Source organism: Amblyomma mixtum, chromosome 1 (assembly GCF_055824585.1).
Source record: "Amblyomma mixtum isolate Tamu chromosome 1, ASM5582458v1, whole genome shotgun sequence".
Taxonomy (NCBI): Eukaryota; Metazoa; Arthropoda; class Arachnida; order Ixodida; family Ixodidae; genus Amblyomma; species Amblyomma mixtum.
Genome location: NC_143012.1, coordinates 278,096,157 through 278,121,614, shown reverse-complemented (window position 1 = coordinate 278,121,614; position 25,458 = coordinate 278,096,157). Strand labels below are relative to the sequence as shown.

The 25,458-nt window shown below is 41.5% G+C and overlaps 1 protein-coding gene across 1 annotated transcript; it reads left to right on the top strand.

Moving 5' to 3' along the window:
* The first annotated feature begins 1,029 nt into the window (after positions 1–1,029).
* LOC149371831 (sialin-like) lies at positions 1,030–24,783 on the top strand. Its single transcript, XM_089566115.1, has 10 exons — positions 1,030–1,472; positions 4,666–4,868; positions 5,626–5,859; positions 7,661–7,844; positions 9,433–9,563; positions 9,933–10,082; positions 10,624–10,756; positions 12,919–13,074; positions 17,500–17,585; positions 19,394–24,783. Exons 1-10 carry the CDS (start codon positions 1,394–1,396, stop codon positions 19,655–19,657), a joined length of 1,620 nt encoding a protein of 539 aa, XP_089422241.1. The 5' UTR covers positions 1,030–1,393; the 3' UTR covers positions 19,658–24,783.
* Positions 24,784–25,458: the final 675 nt, after the last annotated feature.

Here is a 25,458-nt window from a genome sequence, read left to right as displayed (position 1 = left end):
CATTGCCCAATTCCTATATATCTTACGTTCCAAAAAATGGATAAACTCTGGAGCTGCCATGCATCAAGAAGTGCTGCAAAACAGAAGCGTAGCTTGTTGGGCCATTTGGTGCATGGTATGTAGAAAACCAGCGAAAAAGACGCATTCACAAGGAGGAGAAGTACACAGGACAACGCTGGAAACGCTGGAAGTACACAGGACAACGCTCCAGCGTTGTCCTGTGTACTTCTCCTCCTTGTGAATGCGTCTTTTTCGCTGGTTTTCTACATACCATGCAAAACAGAATGTGCTCTTGACCCGCAGTGTCCTGCCTTGTGTGAAATGTCTGTTTTGCAAAATGAAATTATACAAATGATGGCCATAATCTAGGAATTTAAGGGGCTCATGTTATTTAAATGTGCAGCTTCAAATACAAAAACAGGTGTTACTTATTGGGAGGCCTCAGCTCTACTTTCGCTGGCTCAGGTAAGATGCGAAGTAATAAAATGGAAGAGCGCATTGCAACTAATTATCGATTGGCTTCACTAGAAAAGCTTTACGCCGCATATATAGACCCACTGTTAACGCTGTTAACGTTAAACCGCACAAGGTTGGCAATAGAATGGTACAATAAAACGTAAGGTTAGCCACACGCTTTGCAATGTTTTTGACAGAATAATATGGACCTCTCTGGCACCGGAACAGCTGTGCACAGCGGGCATGAAGCGCAGCGTGTGTTATCAAGCACCACAGAGCGCTGTCATGCTTCGACAAACGGTAGACACCGTTACTCTTCGCTAAAGTGTCATTGAACAAAACGCAGCATATGAAGTAGGCTGTTCGACGCATTAAATGCACTACACCGGTTGTTCAGTTCCCTACTTTCTAAAGCGGACGACAGCAGTGCATCACCTGCGTGTCGATCCGAAACCGAAACTAGCCGCAGCGCATTCCGCGGCTTGTTTATGGTGGGTTGCTGTAGAGATAATCTGGAAGAAGATCCGTACTCCGTACTGACAATACTCATATCAGATATGCCAGAGAGCAGCGTGTGCACTGTTATCTTTGAATCACGCGCTTCGATCCACCTAGGCCAGTGCCGCGAAACGCGACAGGCGCTGTGTTGCGCACCCCAAAGTTTGTGTTCCTGCGCCCATGACGTGATGATGCTTTTACCGCCGGCGTTGTGAATGTTTCAACCGCCTCGACCCATTCACTAGTTGATCGCACACGGAGGGAGCGAGTACTGCAGGCGCCTCTTCCGAGCATATGGCTGCGTTCTAAAGCAACGATCTGAGCTCTTCGCCCGTCCGTTACTTGTTCCGAGGGGATCACTCAGCAGTCTGAGTGAGAATCCCTCTCCGGAAAGGATCGTGGCTGGGACAGGTTGGGATAAGCGGAGAACTGAGAATCAATGACCATGTCGCTGCTCACCAAAGATGAGGACACTACAAGTGAATCTCTACTTTCGAAGAAACGCCGAACGCTCAGAGGTAAGATCGGGTTGGCAAACGTGTGTCCGTCTTTACGGTCAACTCTGGAAGAGCGGGTTTCGACACGGGTAGCGATCAGCTGACGCGCGATGCAGCGAGCGCGAGCTCGCGTGCTTGTGTCATGGCTCTGCCGTCAGATTGAGCAGGCCAGTCCATATTGTTGCGAACCGCGGCTCTATTTTTACGATCGAATGCGTTGCTATTGGGTCATATGTTTGTCCGGTTGGTGGTGACTGCTGGTGTTCGATCAGTTTCTGTTGTCCTGTTTTTAGTTTATCACATCTGTATATGTCATGAAATTAAGGGCCGGTCGAAGTGTATGCATGTTAATTCATTCTGTGGCCTTTATGCGAGCAGCTGTGGCCTTTATAAGCGATGCGCAATAAAAATTTATGTTGTGATCAAGGTGCACCTGTTAGAACTGGCATATTGTTATCGAACGGCTCTTGAATGCCGATTTATAATAATCAAGCGGTCGCTAGCGTTCATTATTTCGGCTGAGTGCGCTTAGCGGCTTCTGCTAAATTAATGTTCCGAGTGTAAAAAAAAAAAAAAAAATGTCAGTCTAGTCGCTGCGGTTTTGAAACATATTGAAACCATGCACACAGAGCAATTTGCGCATGGTGCTGTTAAGACACTCTAATTGCAACATAAAGTGAGTCTAGATTGATATATTACTTTTCAGTAATCTAAAATGCGCAGAATTCACCAGTGGGTGAGGTTTCTTAAGAGGTAAAATATTTTAAACGTTTAGTACCTGTGGCTCCTCACCATGCACTTTTCTGTACTACAAGTGATGACGACTATGCTACCATCAAGTAGATTGGCTAGCTCAGCCTCATAAACTGTTTGCAAGAAATAACAGCAGTGGTAAAACAATTCAAATATACACTGTGGTTTCGGCAGGTTTGTTTTTTATGCATGTTATGTAATAATTTGTACAGACAGCACAAAAAGCATAAAAATGATTAAAAAGAAACCCCTGGGTAGTTCACTGTACCCCGGGGTGTCGCCATTTGTTCATGGCCCAGTCATGGTCATCATTATGCATTAATTTGAGTCATATTAATCGACTTCATAAGTTCAACCAATATGCAGCTGTGCAAAGTACAGATTCCTTCAACCGTGTCTTTGGCAAAACAAAAACAGCTTTCTGGGCTGCAGAAATGGGGACATAATGATGAGGAATCCAACTATAAATTTGACTGCACTAAAGGAATGCAAATCCTTTTAAGTAGTGTTGCTATAGTCCCTTAGTTATGCTGTATATATGTTTATTTTATTTATTATTTATTTTAACATACTGCAGCCTTACATGTGTAAAAATCAGAAGCATATGAGGCACTATGAAAGACTAAGGAAACAAAGACTAATCAGCTACAAACCACAGGATCTAAAAATTCTTTCAAAGGGAGAGCATGAGTAGGACCATGAAGGGAGCTCCAAATTTCTGTAGTTCTCAGAAAAAAACAAACAAAAAAACAGTATTCGAACAAGTCAGTTCGAGCACTTAAGGTGAAGTGTTTAGTTTCATATAGCTTCTTTATGATGATGGTTTAGAAAATCTTTTATAGCTGCCAAGTGACTCAAATCATAGAAAGTTAACGGACATGTGCAAGACGTGAGGAAAGTGGGGTGAGCTCCACATAAGACAGATGAGAAGAAGACGAAAAACCTCTGTCATGTCAGTGAAATAGAAATGGGCAGCCTTTTTTCGAACCAATTCCATTTTGTTTATGTTGGCAAGCTTACTGATATTCAAAACGATGCATCCTTATTCTAGGATTGTGCAGATCAGGGTTTTCTATGTAAGTAACTTATATATCTGGACAAGCAACACAAAGTGTGGTGCAAGTATCCAAGCCTTTGGAGAGATTTGTTAGAAATTAGATCAATGCATTTAGACTATGACATATCCTTCGTGAACGTAAGGTTGGTGCATCTGTGTTCCAAAATTCTTTAGGTAATTGTCTTTGAATGAATATGTGAACAAGGAATTAGATGTGTGCCTCGAGGATGACATTAAGACAGATTTGGTGAAGGTCCTTTACCATGTAGCACATCGCTTCCAGAAATTTGAGAAAGACTTATTAAGAAGGTCGTGATGCAAGGGCGATTGAATTGTATAATAAAGCACACAGTCATCAAATGTACAGGCTTGTTACTATGTTAAGTGACAGATCGCTGATGTTTAACAAGAAAAGAAGTGGCCACAGAATAGAACCTTACGGAATGCCATATGGAATAGTGATGATGATTTGTGGAATCGAGTTGTGTATTGTTCAAGGTGTTAGATGTTCATGGTTTATTTTTCAGTCAAATACATGGCTGAGGAGCATAAGCTCAGGATTTCTTAACTATAGAGTTAAGCTTTTGCAAGAGTTTGCAATGAGGGACAGTGTCAGACACCTTCAATAAGTCCATTAATATGCAGTCAACCTGTTCATTGATATCAAGAGAGCGAAAGATGTGATGAGAGAATTCAGCTAATTGTGTGGTGTTGCTGAATTCACGACGAAAGGCATGCTGGAGGTTGCTGAGGACATTGTTAGACTAAAGGAAAACTGTAATATGCTTGGAAAATATATGCTTTGCAATTTACATGAATGGGCTGTTAGAAAAATACGTCTTTAGTTTGACAATGTCTACATGTTACCAAATTTGTGCAGGGAGATAATTTTTGCTAGCTTCCTTGACGAAGGAACTGCGTTGAAAAATAGCAGTGAGATATCTGCTAGTCCAAACCTCGACTCAAATTAAGAACACTTTCATTAGAAACATGAACATTGTCAATTGAAGAATGTGAATTACAATTAAGGAAGGAGCTTTGAGGTTGCCTGTTGAAAACACTGATTGAAAGTAGATATTGAATGCAGGTTCAATAGGCAAAGGGGGGGGGGGTGACGGTTGGTTACCATGTTAATCATGAAGATATTTAAATTCGTGCTATCAGGCAGTAAAACTTACGGCGGTTGTTTTTGAGAAACTTATTCGAAAACTGCTTTTTAGAAATTGAGAAACTTTGTAATATCGAGGAATTCGCTACATGGAGGTTTGTTACATCCAGGTTTAACTGTATGTGCTGTTACTTTTATTATCAATTCAAAGTAAGTTTGTCCTGAGGCCGTGAAAGCGATGTAGGAAAGTGTGTTTTGAGAATTAATTAGCAGCCTGACAACTCCCAAACTTGCAGGTATCTACGATGCTGTGCAGACTCGTCATGTGCTTGCGCTTATGGGGTTCTTGGGCTTTGTCAACGTCTACGCACTGAGGGTGAACTTGAGTGTTGCCCTAGTTGCCATGGTGAATCACACAGCTATACTTGCCAACAGCACGCCTTCATCGGGAGAGGAATGTAAAGCAGACTTTGCCAACAGTACGAAGGAGAAGGTGCAGGTCAGTGGCTGCAGTGCAGCTTTAGTTGCATTTATGAAATCATCCTATTCCTTTGCCTATTTTTCTTTTGTACATTTTCATGCTGCCCTCTAGTTAGAATAAGACATTTATTGCTAGCAGCTGGGGATTTGCTTGTTTATCAGCTTGTTTATCTTGGAATAACCGATGAGTCATGAGAGGAATGTATTACTTATCATAGGTCCAAAAAGATAACCAAGAAGGAGTAAATGGAAGCATCAAGAAGCAAAGCCACTGGTTGTAAAGCATGTGGAAACATTTGCAGTATGTAAACAGGTACACTCATAATAATCATTTTAGTTCGTTATTTACTGAAGAGCCTAAAAATCAGAGAACAGCACAACTTGAAAGAAGTGGTGAGTTTGAAAGAATAAATGCAAACCTAGCTCCAGGACAGATGCAGAGTCAGTAAGTGTGAACAATGCTGTTTGAAAGAAGGAGTATCAGTTATGATAACTGTGCCCTGAAGGGACACAGTCCACTTATTTAGGATAACAAGAATGGGGAGCTGAACTTCTTTTTTCATTTTTATTTGGTAAATAGCATGAGATACTTTGTATGCATGGTCAGTTTAGGAGGAAGCATGATGTGGAAAAATTTGAAATGTTGCAAAGTCGCTATAGTATAGATGAGTTCAGCATTAGTCATTAGATTGATAAGAAAACTTTAATGACATCTTCATTGCCAACTTGCATATGTAGCTTTTTCTGATTTTTCATCTCTCTCTTTTTTTTACTAGGATGGGACATTCGTGTGGAACGAGTATGAGCAGGGTATCATACTGGGCGCATTCTTCTACGGCTATGTCGTCACCCAGATTCCTGGAGGTCGGCTGGCAGAGCGAATTGGAGCCAAGTGGCTCTATGGCATTGGTGTGCTTGTCACTGCTTTGCTCACCCTTCTAACGCCAGCTGCTGCCTCCTGGAGCATCTATGCCTTCATCACCCTCCGAGTCATGATGGGGCTTGGGGAGGTGGGTGTCACCTGCCCTGTCTGTCTGGCATGTTGGCCTTGGCAAGAAGTAGAGAGCCTCTGCAGGCACCAAATGACTATGTTGTACTGAGAATGGCATCTATTGGAATCAGGGGCAAATTCTTTGGCTATCTAATCCTGTGCCTCATTTGCACTGAAGCTTCATGTGGAGGTGGCATTCCATGTTCTTGTGGTTGTCTGCAGTGAACAAATTCAAAGGAGCAATGGTTTTGCAGTAAGTAATAAGGCACTGGAAGTTGTTAGAGGTTATATCTGTCTAGGATAAGCGATCATAATGGATTCATATTATGAGAGAGAAATTAGCAAGTGAATCAGAATTGGCCAGAATACATTTGGCCATTGCTCTCGATTTGTGGACAGCAAATGGCACATGTTCCTAAAAAGTAAAGTATAAATAACTTATGTATTGTGTGCATACTCTGCTGCTGATACTGGGAGACTAACAGAAAGGCTTTAAATTGGGCTAGGGACAGTGCAGAAAGCAATGGGAAGGAAAACAATGCATTAAGAGAAAGAAATAAAGCAGCATTACTTGAATCAATTCCTAATTGGGGTCTAATGTGCCTTAGGGATACTTTTCATTGGCTTGGCACTACTGTGCTCAGGTGCAGCTCAAGAATGCTGCGGTGAAAACCCCACAAAGGAGGCCCTCCAGCCAACAGCATCAGCCGGTTTTCATGACGTCATGGCTGATCTCCTAGCTTGACATCACAGGTGACTGGCAAGTGCGTCCGTGGATGTGGGATTAACTGTGACTTTATGGCACTCAGTGGCTGGAAGGCCTCCTTGCCGCTACGTTTTTTAGTTGTATCCGGATATAGTATGTAGTTCACCTGTGCAGTGTGACAGCTATATATTAACTGTACTCATGGTACCACAGAACAAACATATAAGGCAGGCAATGGCAGTTAGCGCAAGCGTGACGCTGCAGTGAATTTGTCATTGAAAGAGGTAGATTTGCACACAAGCTTTCCAATCAAAGCCAGACTGGAAACTGTGCCACCAATAATGTTCACTGTTTTGTTGCTCTAAATCTTGAATGATATTCACTTTCAGCAAATGACCCGAGATTTGTGAGACTAATGCATGAATGCATAACAATGCATGACAATAGTAGACTGCAGGGCACATCAAAATGGAATTGTAGTGTCAACTGCTACCCTTCAGCATTCACTTCCAAGAAGCACTAAACTAGTTATGCGCGGCTTTTGTAACATTGACTTTATGTTTTTTAGACAACAGTGCTATGTCTTGCATTGTTAGCCATGCTCTGCACACTAGTATGGTGCACTCTGAGGTGACTGCTAGTATGGAGCAGGGAGTGTTCAGTTGCACGACTAATCTGTTGTCAACTGCTAGCATCAGAAGCAATTGTCTTGTTCTTATGTCCGGGCCCATGACCTTCTATCCATGCAGTCAAAGCTATTGCCAATTTTTTTCACAGCATCAGTCTGAAATTAAAACTTCAAAGACATTTATGCTTATATATGGGTAATGTAAGCTTTTTATGTCTCCCTTCCCTAAATGTGTAACGGCTGGCAACACTTTCATTGACAAACTTCTCAGAAGTTCCCTTTTGTAAGATCTCTCGTCCTTTTGAGCATGTATGTGCAAAAGCACATTGCAAGTAAATCATTCAGACAGCATGTCTTTTGCACCAATGCATCATTCACAGATTGTTTCGTGTTGCATACACCGTGCTGTCATGGCTCTTAGGCCTATGTATTATGTAGTGGCTGGGCTCGCCTGATATGTAGGTGTTGCGTGTTGGCTCTGTGCAGGGAGTGACCTTCCCTGCGATGCATGCCATGATAGCTCGGTGGCTGCCGAAGGACGAACGCAGCCTGCTCGGCACCATCATCTACTCGGGCGGTCAGATTGGCACCGTCGTGGCCATGCCTGTATCTGGGCTGCTGTGCGATTCCACTTTCCTTGGTGGATGGCCAGCTGCTTTCTATGTCTTTGGTGAGTGTCCAGCCTGCAGAAGGCCCACCTTAGCTCTCTCTCACTGTCTTCTCAGTGAAACCTTGTAAACTAACAATCGCTTTTTGCCTGGTATTCTACAGACTGTTGCATTACTCGCAGAGAACCAAAGGAAGTTTCTCTCAGCTGAACCATTGGCTTGTTTTTGTTCACATTCCTCCCTGAGGTGGAATTTGGCAGTCGGTTTTGTTTCATACTGTGTTTTGGAGGAGTAATGGATCGATTTAGGGAAAGTAAATTTTTAATTCGCATTGTATTGGTTAATTCCAGATCAAAACAGATTCTTTCACAACTGCTCAATCGGCAGCACCTTCTCTCATTGGCAGCAGAGTGATGAAGTAGATGACCCGAGATGTGAAATGAAGAGTGCTGTCCATCCCCGTAGTCTGCATTTAGATTGCTGGTTGTGTCTGTAAATGGCAATGTGGAGCAAAGAGACGGACTGAGGAGTCAGACTGGGACTGTTATTTAATTTCTTGCAAATGGAAGTTGCTGCATTATGCACTTTGTGTGATTTGTGTGGCATCACTGTATGACTTGCATTATTGCTGCAGAGCTGATGGTTTGTGATTGGAACGAGTATAAGTGTGTGGTGATTGCAAGTATTTCGAAAACACAAACCCAAAAAAACCCAAAATAACGCACTATGATTTGGGATTACATTCATATTTTATGCACTTTTGAATAAAGAGAGGTTTATTTTTAAGGGAGAACGGGGGTCTTATAGCTATTTTTCTTTATGTTTGGGGCTAGATGTAATGAAACAGTACAGTTGTATTTAGTTTCTAGTGCTATTTCTGAAAATATAATGACTTTTTTATAGTGCCAATTATTTCTCAAGATATTGCACATTTACAGTCCTTTGTTTGTAAAGACAGTTGAAAAAAAATCCACTCATTGATAGTATAAACCACTGGGAATGCAGTATTGGGAGTACTTTTCAGATTGACCCAATATTAGTTATTTTACATTGCATTGAAGTTCAATGACAACAGGACTGGTTAATGAGCAGTCTAAATTAGAGTGCGCAAAAAATTTACGAGCATGAATTGAGGAATCTGCTCTTGACATTGCATGCTTTAATTATTTTGCAGCATTTTACAACAAAAATTATTGCTGCATGTGCTCTAGATGCTGAGATATCCTTCTTGTAAACTTGTAAACAGTTATAAATTTGTGTTTGAGAAAATGAAGAAACACGAACAGAAATGAGGAGTAAATTGGAATTATAAATTGGAGCTACATCTAATACCTTATCCAGCGAATGAAAAATATCATAGGTAGGTATAATATAGGCTGCAGATTTCGAAAATGCTATTTTCAAAAAATTGATTTTTTCCGCAATTTTTCACACCCAAATACCCCTGTCCGCACTTGAACAAATCAAGTTTTCAGTACACACATACTCATTCCCAGCGGAAGGGAGAAAAAATATGAATTGAAGCAGTACATGCACGATAGTGTTTAAATCGGAGTCGGAAAAACAGGCTTTGCTGCATTTCATTATACTGCATTATACTGCATCTTCGTCCCTTTGTATGCGAGCATCTTGTTCATTCTTATGTTTCAGGCCTGATTGGTGTGGTGTGGTTTGTGCTATGGGCACTGTTGGTCTACAACAGTCCTCAGGAACACCCACGCATCAGTGACGAGGAACGTATCTACATTGAAACAAACCAGGGTGAAGAACAGACTCGAGAAGTAAGTTTCTTGGAAGCATTTTATATTTCCTGTTATGCCACTACTGCTCTAACTGTGCACTGTGAGAATTCAGGAATTCATATGTGTGGAGTTCTTGCACATCAAATTATCTTTTATTAGGTTTTATTCACTGGGAGACATGCAGTTGAAGAGGGGTGACTAGCAAATGTGAAAGTACAGAGTTTGAAATGAGCTGCCTATGTAATATCATTTCCTGTGGCTGAACAAAGGCACCTCTCAGACCCAAGTGTAGGCATGAAAAATATGTGAGCCTTTTCACATGTTTTTAAAGCAATCAAGTGTATAAGTTTTCGAACACAGATTTTCTTTTTTGCACAGCTTGAGTCTTCGTGGTGTTAACATGCGCAGAAACTGCCCATACCATGGCGCGCGGTGCTGACCTCGGTGCCCTTCTGGGCGCTGATGGTGACCCACTTTGGCCAGAACTGGGGCTTTTACACGCTTCTGACCGAGCTGCCCAGCTATCTCAAGAATATCCTGCACTTTGACATCAAGAAGGTTTGTATACGCATTAAAGAACTTCGTTTGTGCCCTCTGTGGAAGTGGCAGCCAAAACCTCTCTTGGGAGATGTTGGCATGGGAGCACGTCTGTTGGCAGTCTGCTTCTCTTTCGCTGCATTCATGCACCTTTGAGTAAAAAGTGTGTACTTGTAATGTTAACTTTAGTCTCCATTCTTAGTGTAATTTTATTAGAAAACTGATTTGTCACATCCAGTTGTGGTCACATAGTTGGTAAATTGCACTGGGATTGAGGTCACCACTAGAGCTTGCTGTTTTCTTACAGCAAGTTCGTGTTGTGGAAGGTACAAAAGAGATTGTAGGAACTATGGTTTTGACAGACATTGACATTACAGCGTGCATTTTCTGCAGTAGCATTTGCAGCTGTTTATATAGCGTTTTTCACGCAATGCGTGCATGAAAGAAGGTATACAATGCCAACGAATTCATTTGATACTTATAATTAGTTTGTTAGGAAGCAAAGTGACATTGTTTTGTTCCTACTTGAAGCCACTGAAGACAGTGACATGCCTTGTTGCAGAATGGGTTCCTCTCAGCTCTGCCATACCTGCTGGGAACATTCTCCAGCTGGGGAGCTGGATATTTGGCTGACCACATCCGGCGGAAGGACCTCTTCTCTACCAGCATCATTAGGAAGTTCTTCAACTCTGTCTGTGAGTGGCTTATCTTTGGAAAAAAAGGACTGTTTATGCAGTTTGCCTATGCAACTCGGACTGCAGTTAACAGTGCATTCATAGCATTTGCGCTTACCCATTTCATGAAACTGGAATTGTCAACAGGAGAAACCATTCATTGTTCGAAAGTATTATGGGCATTTATTAAGGATATCTGAAGAGAAAAGAGAATGAGATAAAATTTTTCCACAATATATATATTATTCCAAAACGGGCGCAAACCGTGAAAAATATATCCAGGCACCACACTCTATATTGAAGTGCCTGGACCACTACTTGAAGGTCAGGGAATTTTCTTGGTAAGGGTGACATCTTGCGTTATTCCTTTTTGTTAGAACTATTCTAGACTGGAACCTATTCGAGACTGGTACAGTCTGCCATCCAGCATTGTATGTATTGTATCAAGTAATGCTTTTTTAGATTAATTGAAACAATCTGTTCATGTGTAGTTATTCTCTGACACCCCTGCTGTAATATCCTACGAGTGATGCAGGTAACAAAGAATTAAAATAAATAAGTTGTCTACCTGGATACGAAGCAAAATTGTCTGAGAAAATTGTACTTACTACTTTTCAGTGCGATCTCTCTAGTTCAAAACATTTATTTCTCTTTGCCTCCAGTGATCAGATGCCCTCAGAATAGGAGGGGACTTTTTGTTGCTGCAGAAACCCTATTGCTGCCTTTTTGACTGCATTATCATCAGGAAATCACTGCCCATGCAGATATTCTTCAGCGAAAGAGAAAGTAATCACTGGGATACAGGTCTGGACTTAAGGGGGATTTTTAAGCTCCATGAGATGACATTCTTTGATAGCAGCTTGTGATTTGCGAGACTTGTGAGCTGGCGCATTGTCATGAAGGAGCAGCACATCAGCTGACAACTTCTCATTCTGTTTGACTGCCTCGTGTAATTCCTTCATTGTTGAAACATGGATGTCTCCAGTAATTGTTGTCTTGTGTGGCATGCATTCTAGTTATAAAACGCCTTCTGTATCCCAAAAATACTGTTGCCACGGACTTTTAAACTTACTGCTGCACATGAAATTTCTTTGTAGTTAGTGATCCGCTGCGCTTCTATTGCATGTACTCTTGTTTGATCTCAGGGTCATAGTGGTGGACCTATGTTTCACTGCCTATAACAGTTCAAGAACAGAAGTCTCCCAGATTTTTTCTAAGCATGTCTAAATTCTCTTGGCTAAATTGCTGGCAACTTGTATTTTGCGTAGATGTCAACATTCGTTCACCCACTGGAAACTGACCTTTGGCATCATCGAAATATGATGAATGACACTGGAAATCATGCTATTTGAAATGCCTAATTCATGAGCTTGAGTCTTCCAAAATCGTAGCCTTCACTTTTTGGTAAATTTCCTCTGAAGATGCTTTGACAGGTTGCCCTGAATGGGGGTCATCTTTAGTGGATTCCTTGCTGCATTTGAACTGCTTGGCCGAAAACTACGAAGGAAGTTGCCTTAACACCGTATACAGCAATTATCTTTTCTTGGACTTCTTTGTAGTTCTCTTCTTCCATTGCGGGAGATCTGATTGAACGAAGTTTCAAATCTATTTTTTTCCAGACCCACATTTGGCTTCTTGTCACTTTCGGTGCTTTCATCAGTCTGAACTGCTACTGTGTATGTTGCGTGTCCAGACATGTCTCAACCTGCACAGATAAGCTCAGCTGTCTAACATTGACAGAACTCACTGGCTGGGGTATGCAACATTATCGAACATTATCATTGACACCGATGGTAGACCAGATAACATGCCATGAGAAAGTGATACTGGTGGTGGCGTCATATTTTAGTCCTGCCAAATGTGGAGGACAGCATGCTTCCTGTGCTGAACTTGTTTATGACTGCAGCAATGAAAATAGTCTGCCTGGTGCACTCTAGATTATCCGCACACTGTTATAAATGTTAAATGCCTCATTTATGCATAGGTTCTTTTGTATGTCATGTGGCAAATTGTACAGAACACTTCTTACCATTGCCTTGAGGGACAAAGTGGCAGGGATAACCGTACTGCTGTCCCCCGCCCTCCTCACCACTGCCACTGATATTATTATTCTAACATAGTCTTAGCTTTTGTGTTTCTTTATTTTGCCTTCTTTGCTTTCTTTTTTTCTTTGACACATGCAGCATTCTTTGGAACTGCCATCTGCCTCTTCGCTGTGACTTTCGCTGGCTGCAGTGGAGTCCTAAATGTCGTCCTCCTGACTGTGGCCATGGGCCTCAATGCGTTTGCCTTCTCAGGCTACATGGTGACGCATGTTGACATGTCTCCAGACTTTGCAGGTGTGTATGACAAAATTCATCTGTCGTTTTTTTGAAGAAGATAACATTGTTAGCAACACTCGGTGACAGCTTTTCTTAGCAATAAAGGGAAAGCTATAGGGGCGGAGCTTCCATAACTGACGTCTCATTCTGTAAGTAGTTCAGCCGCAAGACGGTTTAAGCCTGGCTGCCTGGCGCATTGCTGTCTCCACAGTAGCTTCATTCCAGCACTTCTGTGTCAGTAGCGTATGCGCATCATCAATGGAAGCTGTATTTAACAAGACGTGCCTATACTCACGGACGGCTTTCTGTCGCACTGCAAGCAAGGCTGGAGGACCGAAGCACAATTTCATTCCACATCAGAATACAGTCCTGAAGATGACGGTTATGAGGCCAACATGTTTGCACGAAACAACAGGAGGAGCTTGCGAGCCACCTCTCGCAGTTATAGGATCAGGTGGCAGGGGAGAATTGTATCGATGACAGAGGCTGTGATCTTTGGTTTCTGGGAGGTGGGTGGTAGGAAACAACCCTCGTTTACTAGCCAGACGATGTGGCATAGTGACACGGCACCATGATAAGTGCCCGTCTTCTTTCATTTCCTGCATAGCTTTAGCTGCAATGCTACAAGAAGTTGACTGTTAGTGTATAGCTAATTCGTTGTAAACCAAAAAAAAGATTTTTCTTGTTTTTTTTAACATTGAACATTGGCATTTATGCTAGAAATATGCCTTAAATTACGAATATTGACAATGTGCCATGTTTTTAAGATAAATTTAATAATTGTAAGGGGGGCTATATTCCGTTGCATAGGAGCAGAGGGTGTGTTTTGGCTCCATAGCTTCTGCTCCGTTGCCAGAAAAAGTTGTGGAGTATAGTTTTGAGTTAAGTTTTCATTGCAATCATGCATGTCTTATTGTCTGCTAAACAGAAACAGAGTGCTGTCATTCTAATTTTATCCTTTCTTTTTGTTCTACTAGTTGTTAGTGTGTAATAAATATCTAAATTTCATTTCAAATTATAGATTGTGCAGCAGGGCAAATTTTAATAGCTTGAAATACTTACAGTAAAAATGAACTAAGACAAGAGAGGGAACATGCAAGTGCTGCACAAGCACTGACTAACAACCGATCTAGATGAGGCAGAGGAAGCTGCCATAGCCTTAGTCATGGTCACGAGATAACATTAAAATATTATCACAAACTTCCTAATGGCAGCCAGAATTTCACTAGAGGGATGGTAGGCAGAAAGGTAACCTAAAACGGTTCCTAAAATGTAACAGAGAACAACTTGAGCAGGGATTAATAATCTGGACGGCTGTGCATCAGTCCATAGGGGGGGGGAACAACGGTGCACTCACCACAGCTCGCGGAATTTCCGTCCGGGACCTTGTGTGGATGCCTGGCTAAAATAGCGACCCCCCCCTACATATTTCGAGAAATCCTCAAAAACTGAGTAAGCAGAAATACCCCCCTCCACACACAGTATTAAGTAAGGAGGAAGAGATAATGCTTTAGCACCTACAAACAAATGCCTACCCAAGCCCATGCTTACTGAATAATTCTACCCAGAAACGTACTCACCAGAATAAAGATTCTGTGGAGCCATTGCCAACGCCAGTTTATTTTGCATGGTATATGGGAATGTCTAGAAAACCCAGATCTCGAATCTATAGAAAAACCAACAATCGAGAAGTGGGAGAACACTCTGTCTAGGTTTGACCTTGCACACCAGCAAGCTTGTCAGTCTGTCAATGAAAGTTTCGTTCCTTCCTTTGATTGAAAAGCACCACATAAAGCATTTATGCTTGTCTCATAGCAGTGGTAACAGTTTTGTGCTGTGAGTATTTCAAGCCTTAGAATGGACCAGCTACCTCACCAGGAAGTATATGCTTCTGGGCCACCTTTAAAAGCAGTTGACAATTGTGACATTGCATGGAAGTCTGCAAAATAATGTGACATTTTTGAGTGTTCACATCATACAGCAAAGAGGGATGAAGAGAAGGAAACAAAAAGCCTAGCACTGTGTAGCACATAAACCAGGTGATTTTTTTTTTTTAATCTGTACAGATTTTTTTTGAAAAAGCCATAAGAGATAAAGCAATGCAATTGGTGCAGGTGGATTCTACAGTATGGCAGATATTATGTGCTTGATAGAGCTCAATGAATAAACAATTTGGAATGAAGAAGATCCCCAGTTCTGCTCCACGCCAGCTTCATACCACCCTTGGCACACAGCTGACAATGAGCCGATTTGCTACCCTGTAGTCTCCTAGGCCATGTCGCCTGCCTCTGTCGTCGCGGCACTTACTAAACTTCTGAATGGTCCTGCCGACTTGTCTACGTGGGACTTGGCCTGCAATGGTGCTTTTACTTCTCTCCGTCGTCTTCTAACTTTACTGCCCATCCTTTATCCTTGTGACCCCAGTGCCCCTACTGAGGTGCACACCGATGCAAACGGAATCGGCCTTGGTGCTGTTCTTGCACAGCGCAAGCCCGGATTTTCTGAATGTATAGTTGTGTATTGCTCTCACTAAAGCTGAGTCTAACTATACCATGACGAAAAAGGAGTTTCTTGCCGTAGTGTGGTCTTTAATGAAACTCCGCCTATACTTATATGACCGCTTCTTCAACCTAATTACTGATTATCGTACCCTGTGCTGGTTGGCCTCATTCAATGATCCCTCATGATGCCTTGGCCGATGAGCCCTTCGTCTTCAAGAATTCGACGTTAACGTCGTTTACCGGGTCGGCTGGAGGCACTCCGACGCTGATGCCTTGTCATGCTTGTCACTGCCCTCTCTTGCACCCTCTTCGCCAAGATTTGACTGCCTACTCACAGCATTCACAACCATGGACATGCTCTTTGAGCAATGCCAGGATCCATAAATTTCATCCCTCCTCAGTGCTCCGTGTGCCCTCTGCAGCTTCCTTCCCTCGGGCCCTTTGTCACCAAGCTTCCAATTTTACGATCCGGGGCGCTCTCCTGTACCACTGCAACTATCACCCAGACAGCCGGAAGTGGCTTTTGGTGGTTCCATGACATCTCCGGTCTGAGATGGTTTGCTCCTTCACCTCCGAACATCAAGGCCTCTGCAAACATCAGTCCGATCAAGCCAAGCCCGCTGTTCACAAATCCCCTGGCTCATTGGTCTGGCTCTCTGTTTTGGCTGCGTCCAGATTTGCGGCCAAGCACCTCGTCCCTTACTATATCTTGTAGCATACATCACCTGTCAACTACATCATCGAACAGGTGACACCGTCTTCGGACAATCGCCGCCATGGCTGCGACGCTGTTCACGTCAGCCGCCTGAAACCATGTTGCAACTCCCTCGACGTATTCTCACATTTAGTCACCAGGATGGCTTCCTTCTTCAGCCAGGGCAGTTAGAATGAAGAAGATGATCATGCACCAGCGCCAACGACGATGAAGCTCTTGAGGCGGCCACCTGACGTTTGTGTTGGAGAAGTGCTTCTTGTCGCCCTGCCTCTCGCCCCGCTGCTTCTTCGATTACTTACGCAAGATTCTTTGTCGCCGACGCTTCCCACATCCCAATAAACCATCCTTCAAATTAACTAAATATAAGTAATCAACATTTTTATTTTTGATTCTAGGGGGCAAGGTTATATTGTGGAATTGAAGGCCGTCAACAACAAAGGTAATCCCATTTAAAAAATTTTTTTAATCGGCAATGTTGTTTGAATTATTGAATTGAATTTATTATTGAATTTAATTACAAAAATACTAACTTGAAAGATTGTTGAGTTTGCTTTTTCACATTGCACATTTATGAAATGGTGCCCCTGCACGTAGTATTGGCACAGAAATCATGTTAGCCGCTTCTATGTCTCAAAATACACTAACAGCACCCATATTTGCTGCATTAGAAATGCGAGAGACGCCCTTTTATAAATGTGCAATGTGGGAAAGCTAACTCAACGAGCTTTGAAATGTGTATTTTGACATTCAATACTTCAAACCACGTTGCCGATAAAGAAAATTTGAAAACTGGGATCACCTTTCATTTTGACGGTTTTCAATTTCACAGTATAATCTTGTGCCCTAAAAGGAGAAGTAAAAAAAATACTTGATTACTTAAATTTAGTTAATTAATCTTGTACTTATTGAGCTTTATCTTGTACAAAATATCTGCCACGCTGTAGAAGCCACGTGCACTAACCACATTGTTGTATCTCCTACGGCTTTTTAAAGAAAAATCTGTACTGTTAAAAAAAAAAACAACCTGTCGATGTGATGTCATGATATTGGAGGCCTTTGAAGTCGCTTGATTGTCTGTTATCAGTGACAGATAAGTTCACATGAAAGGCTCCAGTTAAGTTGTTGAGGGCCCTTCATAGCTTGAACCTGATGCGGACAGCACTTTTCCCTACTTCTATGCCAGCATTTTTTTCCCCACACATTAAGAATGGTCGTTTCTAATCCCAGGCACGCTGATGGGGATGACCAATGCTTTTGCCAACCTGGCTGGCTTCCTGGCACCTCTTGCTGTTGGAAGCTTGACAAACAACAATGTGAGTTTATTCATGGTCTTATATGGACTCGCTGCTTACCATTCCTACCCTGTGGTAATCCCACTAATCCCAGTAGTTCATCACCAATTTCAGTTTGAAGACTATTGCCTCCACCTTGTTGTTGGTTGCACTGCCTTTAAAGAACAATTTCTTGAAAAATGCTTGCTTACAGTGTTGACATTCTGAGTGGAAGTGTTATTTCGGCACAGTTTCATTGTGCTCTATTAGTCACTGTTACATGGTGTCATCAGATGGAGCTAGTTAACTTTTCATTGGAGTCATTTTCTTCCGCATTTTCTTGTTTCTCGACATTCGGACAGAGTCTGAAATTCAGAAATGTACTATCGAACACATACCACGTGAGCATCAAAACAATTTTTTGACATACAGGGACTGGACATAAAATAGGGTTGTTGCATGAAACCGTACTCAGGGTGAAACATCATATCATATATGATACTTGCCTTGGCAGTATCGTATACTTGGCATATCATATATAGTACTTGCCCAGTGCTCATAAAAGTTGCACTGCTAAAAAATCTTAGCCTTGCACCTGTGGCCTTTGATTTAATGCCTTCAGTTTGATGGAATGCTTTATATAAAGAACTCTGCACTCTTCATGGCATTGTCAGATCATATCTGCAAGACTAGATTGGGCACCAGGGAAAGCAGTATATATAGCTAGCTTTATGCAGCACATAAAGAGGCCGCCGTGGTGGCTCAGTGGTTATGATGCTCGGCTGCTGACCCGAAAGAGGTGGGTTCGATCCCGGCTGTGGCGGTCAAATTTCGATGGCGGCGAAGTTCTAGAGGCCCTTGTACTATGTGATGTCAATGCACGTTCAAGAGCCCGAGGCGGTCGAAATTTCCGGAGTCCTTCACTATGGCATCTCTCATAGCCTGAGTTGCTTTGGGATATTAAACAAATCATAAACTGCAGCACATAAAGTTGCCTTACTTTTTAATTACATCATTTTATGATGCTCATTTGTCACTAATTAAAGTGAGAAAGCCCAGTGAAATAAGTGTGGCTTTAGGATATAACAAGTATTAAGTTATTATTTTTCTTTACTAATAAAAAGCTTTCAGCATCAGAAAGCATAGATTGAATAGTTGAGTGATAAAACAAATATATGCCTACAGTTACCAATCTGATAAATATACATGGCACTGTAAGTACGAATGTAGCCTTACTCACTCATTATCTGAATAACAATTGCCTGTAATGCCTGTGTGCATTTCACGGATGTAGTATACGTGTACTTGATGTTGACCCCTTCATTTTTCAGAATGTCTGCCCTCAGCCACTCCCGTATTCCCTTAGTTTAGAAAAATTTAATTGAAGTACATCATACACTTTCATTTTTTTTTTTCCTTTATTACCACATTTATATTTTGGAAGAGTGCACAAAAAAAGAGGCAAAATGCTGTTCAGGAACCATCTTCCTGGCATCCTCGCTTCCTCTTCAAGTGTTTATGACTGGCACAACGTGCAAGAGATGAATAGGAAAAAAATAGTGAAAGATAAGCTCAAGAAAAATCTGTTTCAGCTATTCACATTCTTCCAGAGTCTGTGCAGACAGATTCAGGATTAAGACATAGAAGGTTGCAAGATTTCCAGTGATGTGTATAATGCATTGTGCCACTGCACAAAGCAACATTAGCCAAAAGTAGCAACATATGTTTAGAATATTTCAGTTTGTGTGCTGAATTAAAAGAAACAGCTTTTGAGACCGTCATGGCATGTGTTAATTTTTCATCACTGTAGAGCTTACTCTCTTCCTCTGCATACTCTGGCTTTCTTGCAGGAGACAATCGCCCAGTGGAGCATCGTGTTCTACATCGCTGCCGGCGTGTATGTGTTGACGGGCCTCACCTTCATTTTCGGTGGATCAGCTGAGCTGCAGCCATGGGGGCTGTACGCACAGACGTGCGGCGGCAACTTTGCAGGGCCCCTAGGCACACTCGGAACAGGGAACCTTTCAGCCAGCACCCCTTACCAGGCCACGCACGATGACGGCACACCCGAGAGCCCAAAGTCGGATGATGCCTTCCCCACCGAGGCGTACTGATTCGATATTTATTGCAGGTGCCGTAGAGCCGTTTAGGTGGGTGGTGAGATTTAAAATATTCCCATGCCTAGATTGTGGCTGCCCCCATCCATAGTATGAATCAGCCCAGAGTTCCCCCTGTGCTGCCTTTCCCTCTACACAATTTACTTTTGTGCTCGAAGCCCAGTACTTTATTTTTACAGCTCAGTGCAGAAGTGGCGCTGGCAAAGTGATGCAAAAGGCTGCTATTAGAGGGTAGAGGCATGTGGTAAGGTGCGTTGCAAGTGAAATCCAATACGAGGGCTCGCAAATTGGATGGAGAAATGCGGCTTAGTCTGCAACTCTGTCAGGACAGTGCTCGAGTAATCTTAAGCATTCATTTGCCAGCCTGAATAGAAAGCATTAGTTCCTAGATTGCTATTTCAAGCACCACACAGTAATGATTGTGAAGCATGTTTTCCATAAACTGCGGTGTGCTAAACCCATTCCGTCTGAGTTTTGCTACATGTATAAGGTCTGTGGTGGGGCCTATAAGCTGCAACATTTCAGAGGGCACTGCTGTCGGCAGCTGCTATTTTAGCACATCAGATACAAAGCTGACTTTCTTTTCTGCAGGAACATAAGAACTCTACTGGTGTTTTTCTCATTGCTTATTTCACAGTGCTCCTCTTTGGTGCACAGCTCATTCTGTCGATCCAGTGTAAAAAACTAGCATAATTTAGCATGTTTACAATATTGACGGTGCAGCTAGCATTCATCGGATGATCTGATGCCTGCATGCTGACAGAAGGCATGTTATGTGTCTGCCGCTGAAAACCAGTACTGAGTGGTGACGCCATTAGGGCAGCAATGTTAGATTCCCATGTGAATAGCATGCCAAATGCCTGAATATTGATGTTAGGGCTGATGCGGACAGCATTACCACACTCCATTCCATTCCACAGACAAACAAAATGCACATTCTCAGTATCAGTTTCGTAGTCATACCTGTATGTAGAAATCCCAGTGAGACTTGCTTATTGGATGTGGGACAAGCCTACAGACCCTTACAAATTGGCTTAAATTGAATTAAAGAATAGACCTGGTGGCATGCAGCGTATCGAAAATGAGTAGACAAGTTAAGAAAATTACAGTTGACGAAAGTGTTGTATCTTTCCTTGCACTGCTTACAGGCTCGTATGCCCAATGCGTAATTGATGTTCAGTGTTTTGATATGGTAGAGACTCTTTGTTGCACCATTGGCGTTTTTTAAGCACACAAGTAGCATTTGCTTCCACAAACAGTTCAATCATTTTTTTATTTTTGTTTTGTGCATAACATTGCTAAGTATTGGGCAGGTTGACAGCTCATTTTTAGAGTTCAAAGTAGACTCCAGACCAAAAAAAAAAGGGAAATGCAGGTTAAACTTGTCTGTAATATTCTGTGTTTTTATCCGCTGTTTTCATTTAACTCTGTTTCCTTCTTTAATCATGCCCATATTTCATTTTCTTAGGCATATATCTTTATTCATGTTAATAATTTTAGTTCATTATTGCAATCTTTTTCTGATATTTCAGAAAAATGCAGCTTTACTGTTGGCGACTTTAACTTTTGTAGTTAAAAGTGGATTATTTGCATGTGGGATTAAGATAACCTGTGAGTAACAGGGCAATGCCTGACCTTATGCCTTTGCATGCTACTAATAGACTTCCTCTTAGCCAGTTTTACTTAATGCGGTGGCCAACTTAAACAGAAGCAAAAGAGTAAGTACAGTGAAAACAAATTAGAGTTCAGCGGACGTGTTGCAATCTGCACAAAATGTTTAATGTTGTCTTGAAGGAAATGCTTTGACCATCAAGATTCAGCTGCAGTGTTAAGAGGGAACAGCGCAAACACAGGACACAGGAACATACAACACAGGCGCCTGACTTACAACTTAAGTGTTGTAGCTCCAGCCAGTTTTATCAAGACTTGAAATTGAGATTAATGATGAAAGTCCAGAGACGTATTCAGCTTGAATCTTCAATATGACCTTAGCCATTCTCCTTTTGTCTGCTTATGCAGAGCCTATCATCTTAATTTATAGTGTTTGTTATCTACTTCTCTTATGGGGTTGTAACTCCATGCGCTATCTAGTCCAGTTTAAAAATTTACTTTTCTCGTAAACTTAATACTTTTTGTGTATTATACTCGCACCCACCTTTGGAGAGCAAGTGGGTGTTCCAATTGCCAAATTGTACATTTTACTGCTGCTACGCAAGTAGAGAACAGTTTGAATGTGGACTTGTTACAATGAGTGGGAAAGGTCCAGCAGTGTTTCAAGCTTTAACACTGCTAGTGGATCACACTATGTATCTGCCTCTGTGTGCAGTAGATGGCATGAAGAAATTAATTTTTGTTTTTAGTGCTTCATTATGGCACAGGATGAAGCTGTTATTGTGCACACACATGTATTTGAACAGTTAGCACATTTGGTTTAACTGCTGTTATTTGTTCTGTGCTACCGTTTGTTGTGTACTTTTGTGACAAGCAGTGCTGATTATTGTGTAGTTCTAGGTCATTTGGAATTGTTCTAAATGGTTCTAAATGGATTTAGTATTAACACGCTTATCAACACTGAAAAATGTGTTGTTAGCACACTTGCACCATTCCTTTTTCACATTTCTTTTAGTGGCTCAATGACACCACCACGAGCAGTGCTTTTCATGACTATGTATTGGAATGTTGCAAGCACTTTGGCAGGTGGCATAATATGATATTGAAGTCCAAAGAGCATCTTCTGTCTAATGTGTTGCATCAGTGTTGCTGTGCCGGACAGTATGGGAATCACATACTACTTTCTATTTTTGTTTTGCATGTTTTTTTTTCTTGTATTCTTCCACATTATATGCAATGCATATAAAGGATAGATTTTCTGGTACCATAACTAAGTAATTTGCTTCACAATATGAAAAGTATGACTGCGGAGTGCTTGGATCTCCTGTAGGAATTTTTCTGCTTATGAAATGCAGAACAAAAGGCCAGAGTTTATTTTCTTGCTGCAGATTCAATGTTGGTGTCTATTTTGTTAACATTGGCATTGATGTTTCTTTAGGCTGTCAGGTCACAAAAAACTTAAAAAGGCCACAGTTAATTTTCTTGCAGCTGGTTCACTGTTGGTGTTTACTTTTTTAACATTGGCACTGATGTTTCTTGTAAGCTTTCAGATCCCAAGGCACTGAGTTACTCACTGAGTCCTCTGTGTCTGTGTCATAGCTCTTTGGCCAAGTACAGATTGCACTTCTGTAGAAGAAGCAATGTTAAACAGTCATGGGAGGTATACCAAGTGAAGCAGCTGCGATATTTCAAAGGCTTTGGACACCTAGGGCTGCAATACTTATGAAGCATTTACAATCCGTGAATGGAAGCGGGCAAGCTCATTGCAGTCCTATGTATACTTTCTTTTTGCTTGAGCCCATCATCAACATTTCTTTTTTTGAGTGTGGCTAGCTCACAACAATGCTGATGCAGTTTTTGTTTTTCAAACATTTGTTCAAAAGATTTATATTTCCCCAAAACATGTACCATAACCTTCAGTAGTCGAAGGCCTAGCAACCTTACAAAAAAAAAAGTTGATAAAAAAAAAATTGTTGGTTTGGGGCCACATCTTGAAATTTGGAGGTGCTTTGCACTGCCTGTACAAACAGTGCACAACTGCAGATTGCACCTTTAAAGCATATACTGCAAGAAAATTAATTTTTTTCGTCAATCCCATGGTCCATAAGCTTTCAAGGCTGGTAGTGCAATTTATCCTGTATTCCTGGGACTTGTTTTTCTTTTTTATATTGTGTTATTTGTTGTTTGTAGCACTTTGTTTTATGGATGTCATCCGGTGCACAGCAGAGCACTCTGGTTGTTGATGGTCATATAAAACCTAGTCATGAAGCATTAGATTTTACCTCTGTAATGTTTTTCTCAGGTTAGGCCAAGAAATATTACTAGTTCTGATCGTTTTACTTAAGTCACTACATTCCTGCCTAAATTCTGTGAGCAGGTTAAGCTGATGTATTTTCGCTTGCAGTCGAAACTAAGAATGACGGTCTTGGTTACTAGCTGGTTTTCGCAAAGAGACAGCATAGTACTGTAGATGGGTACTACTCAAGAATGAGATAGCAGATGTCCGTCAAAGGAGATCCTGCATTGAAAGGCGTTGACCTATTGTTATGACATCATGTCAGCTGTCTTGCAACTGCTAGCATGCACCTACTAGTGGTCAGAGCAAGTGACAATAGCTAATGTCACTCGTTGGAGGGCCCGCTTTGCAGGTCATTTATTGCCGCTTCATTCTTGAGCAGTATTTGACTATAATGCAGACATATGTAGACAAAGAAAAGTTAAAGGACAAAACAGAACGCTAACTCAACTGGCATTTACTGTGACAAAAGTACTATTCTATATTGGCACACAGTAACACCTGTGCTATGCATGTTGTGATGCTGTGGACTTATACTGAACACCATTTGTGCTGCGTACAGTGGCTGAATAGCATTCTGTGTTGTCCTTTACTTCTACTTTGTTTGTGTATGTTTGTGTTAGGTAGCTCCTTAATTTTTATGATGCTGCAGACCCTGACTCTATTTGACGAAGCCTTGTGAAACTCTGTTGCTGCTGAAGTGGGTGAATTTAGCTCATATCGTGCACACTACTTTGCTGGGAAATTCACATTGGTGTGTGTTACATTGCCACGTATCATACAGACTAGCTGTTTTGCATCTGTAGCATTTTATTAGGTGCATGTATGGCTCTAATATATTAGTATGGAATGACAGTGTGTTATCTACAGCTTCCTTCAAAAGTTGGAGCATATTTTCGTACATGTTTTCGGCTGGTTGAAATCCTATACACAGAGTACAGCCACACAATGACCAATCTTGCTATGGCAATCATAGTAGTAGAGTTCCATTTTTAATGCACCATAATTAGCGTCTGCTCAGTGCCATTTTCTTTATACTCATACCTTGGGTTATATTCTTTGTTCCTCGAGTGACGCTGCTGCATGCACATTTCATTTATTTTCTCACAATGGTTTTGAACTGCCTGACTGGACATTTTTATAAGTTACTTACATTTATTTCTTGTTATTTTTATGCCTTTGTTTTGTTTCCTGTGATAAAGCTGTACAAACACTACTTCTGTGTGCTTGTTTATTTAATTTGGTAACACCAGACTTTGGTACGATGGTGTCTTGCAAGAAATGCATTTGGAAAAGCACACTGATGTATGCTGCAAAGGTTGCATGTATACCTCAGAGTGTATCCTACTGTTTTCTGCATGATGTCTGGTAATGCATGAATTGCATGAAGACTGGCCACATATGCACTAGAAACACAGTATGCTCTGGCATTGCTGTTCTATAGATTGTTGCGGGAGATATTTCTATTAGTTAAAGGTATGGCTTTTTATTTCCAAGATTTAATGGAGTGCATGCACAATTTTGACAGATAAATGTTTCTAATGTCACTATGGGCAGTATGCATTGTAAATATGGTTACTTTTTTTTACCTTCAAACTTGCCTGAGCAAGATGGAATCAAATCTGCTTGTTGCAGAAAAAAAAAAAAATTCGCTACACAAGAGGTAAAGTATGATCAAGGGTAGCCTATGCCATTTTACATAATGTCTAGATGAATGTCATTATGAAGCCATCAGACAGTTGGCCATATACCTTCTGAGTGAAGGTCTTCCATAGCATGGAGGTGAAACAAAAGAGTGCATTTTTGTGTGGACAAATATTTATCTTTTGTGCACAGAACTGCCACTTTCAAGACTTTGATGCTTAAAGGGAAAAAAAATGCAAAATTTTAT

What these genes read in the sequence shown, in the direction of transcription:
- LOC149371831 (XM_089566115.1), top strand. Translation starts at nt 1,394, where the DNA reads ATGACCATGTCGCTGCTCACCAAAGATGAGGACACTACAAGTGAATCT. An exon ending in GAAACGCCGAACGCTCAGAG is followed by an intron (nt 1,473 to 4,665) that starts GTAAGATCGGGT and finishes CCAAACTTGCAG; the next exon opens with GTATCTACGATGCTGTGCAG. An exon ending in TGCACTTTGACATCAAGAAG is followed by an intron (nt 10,083 to 10,623) that starts GTTTGTATACGC and finishes GCCTTGTTGCAG; the next exon opens with AATGGGTTCCTCTCAGCTCT.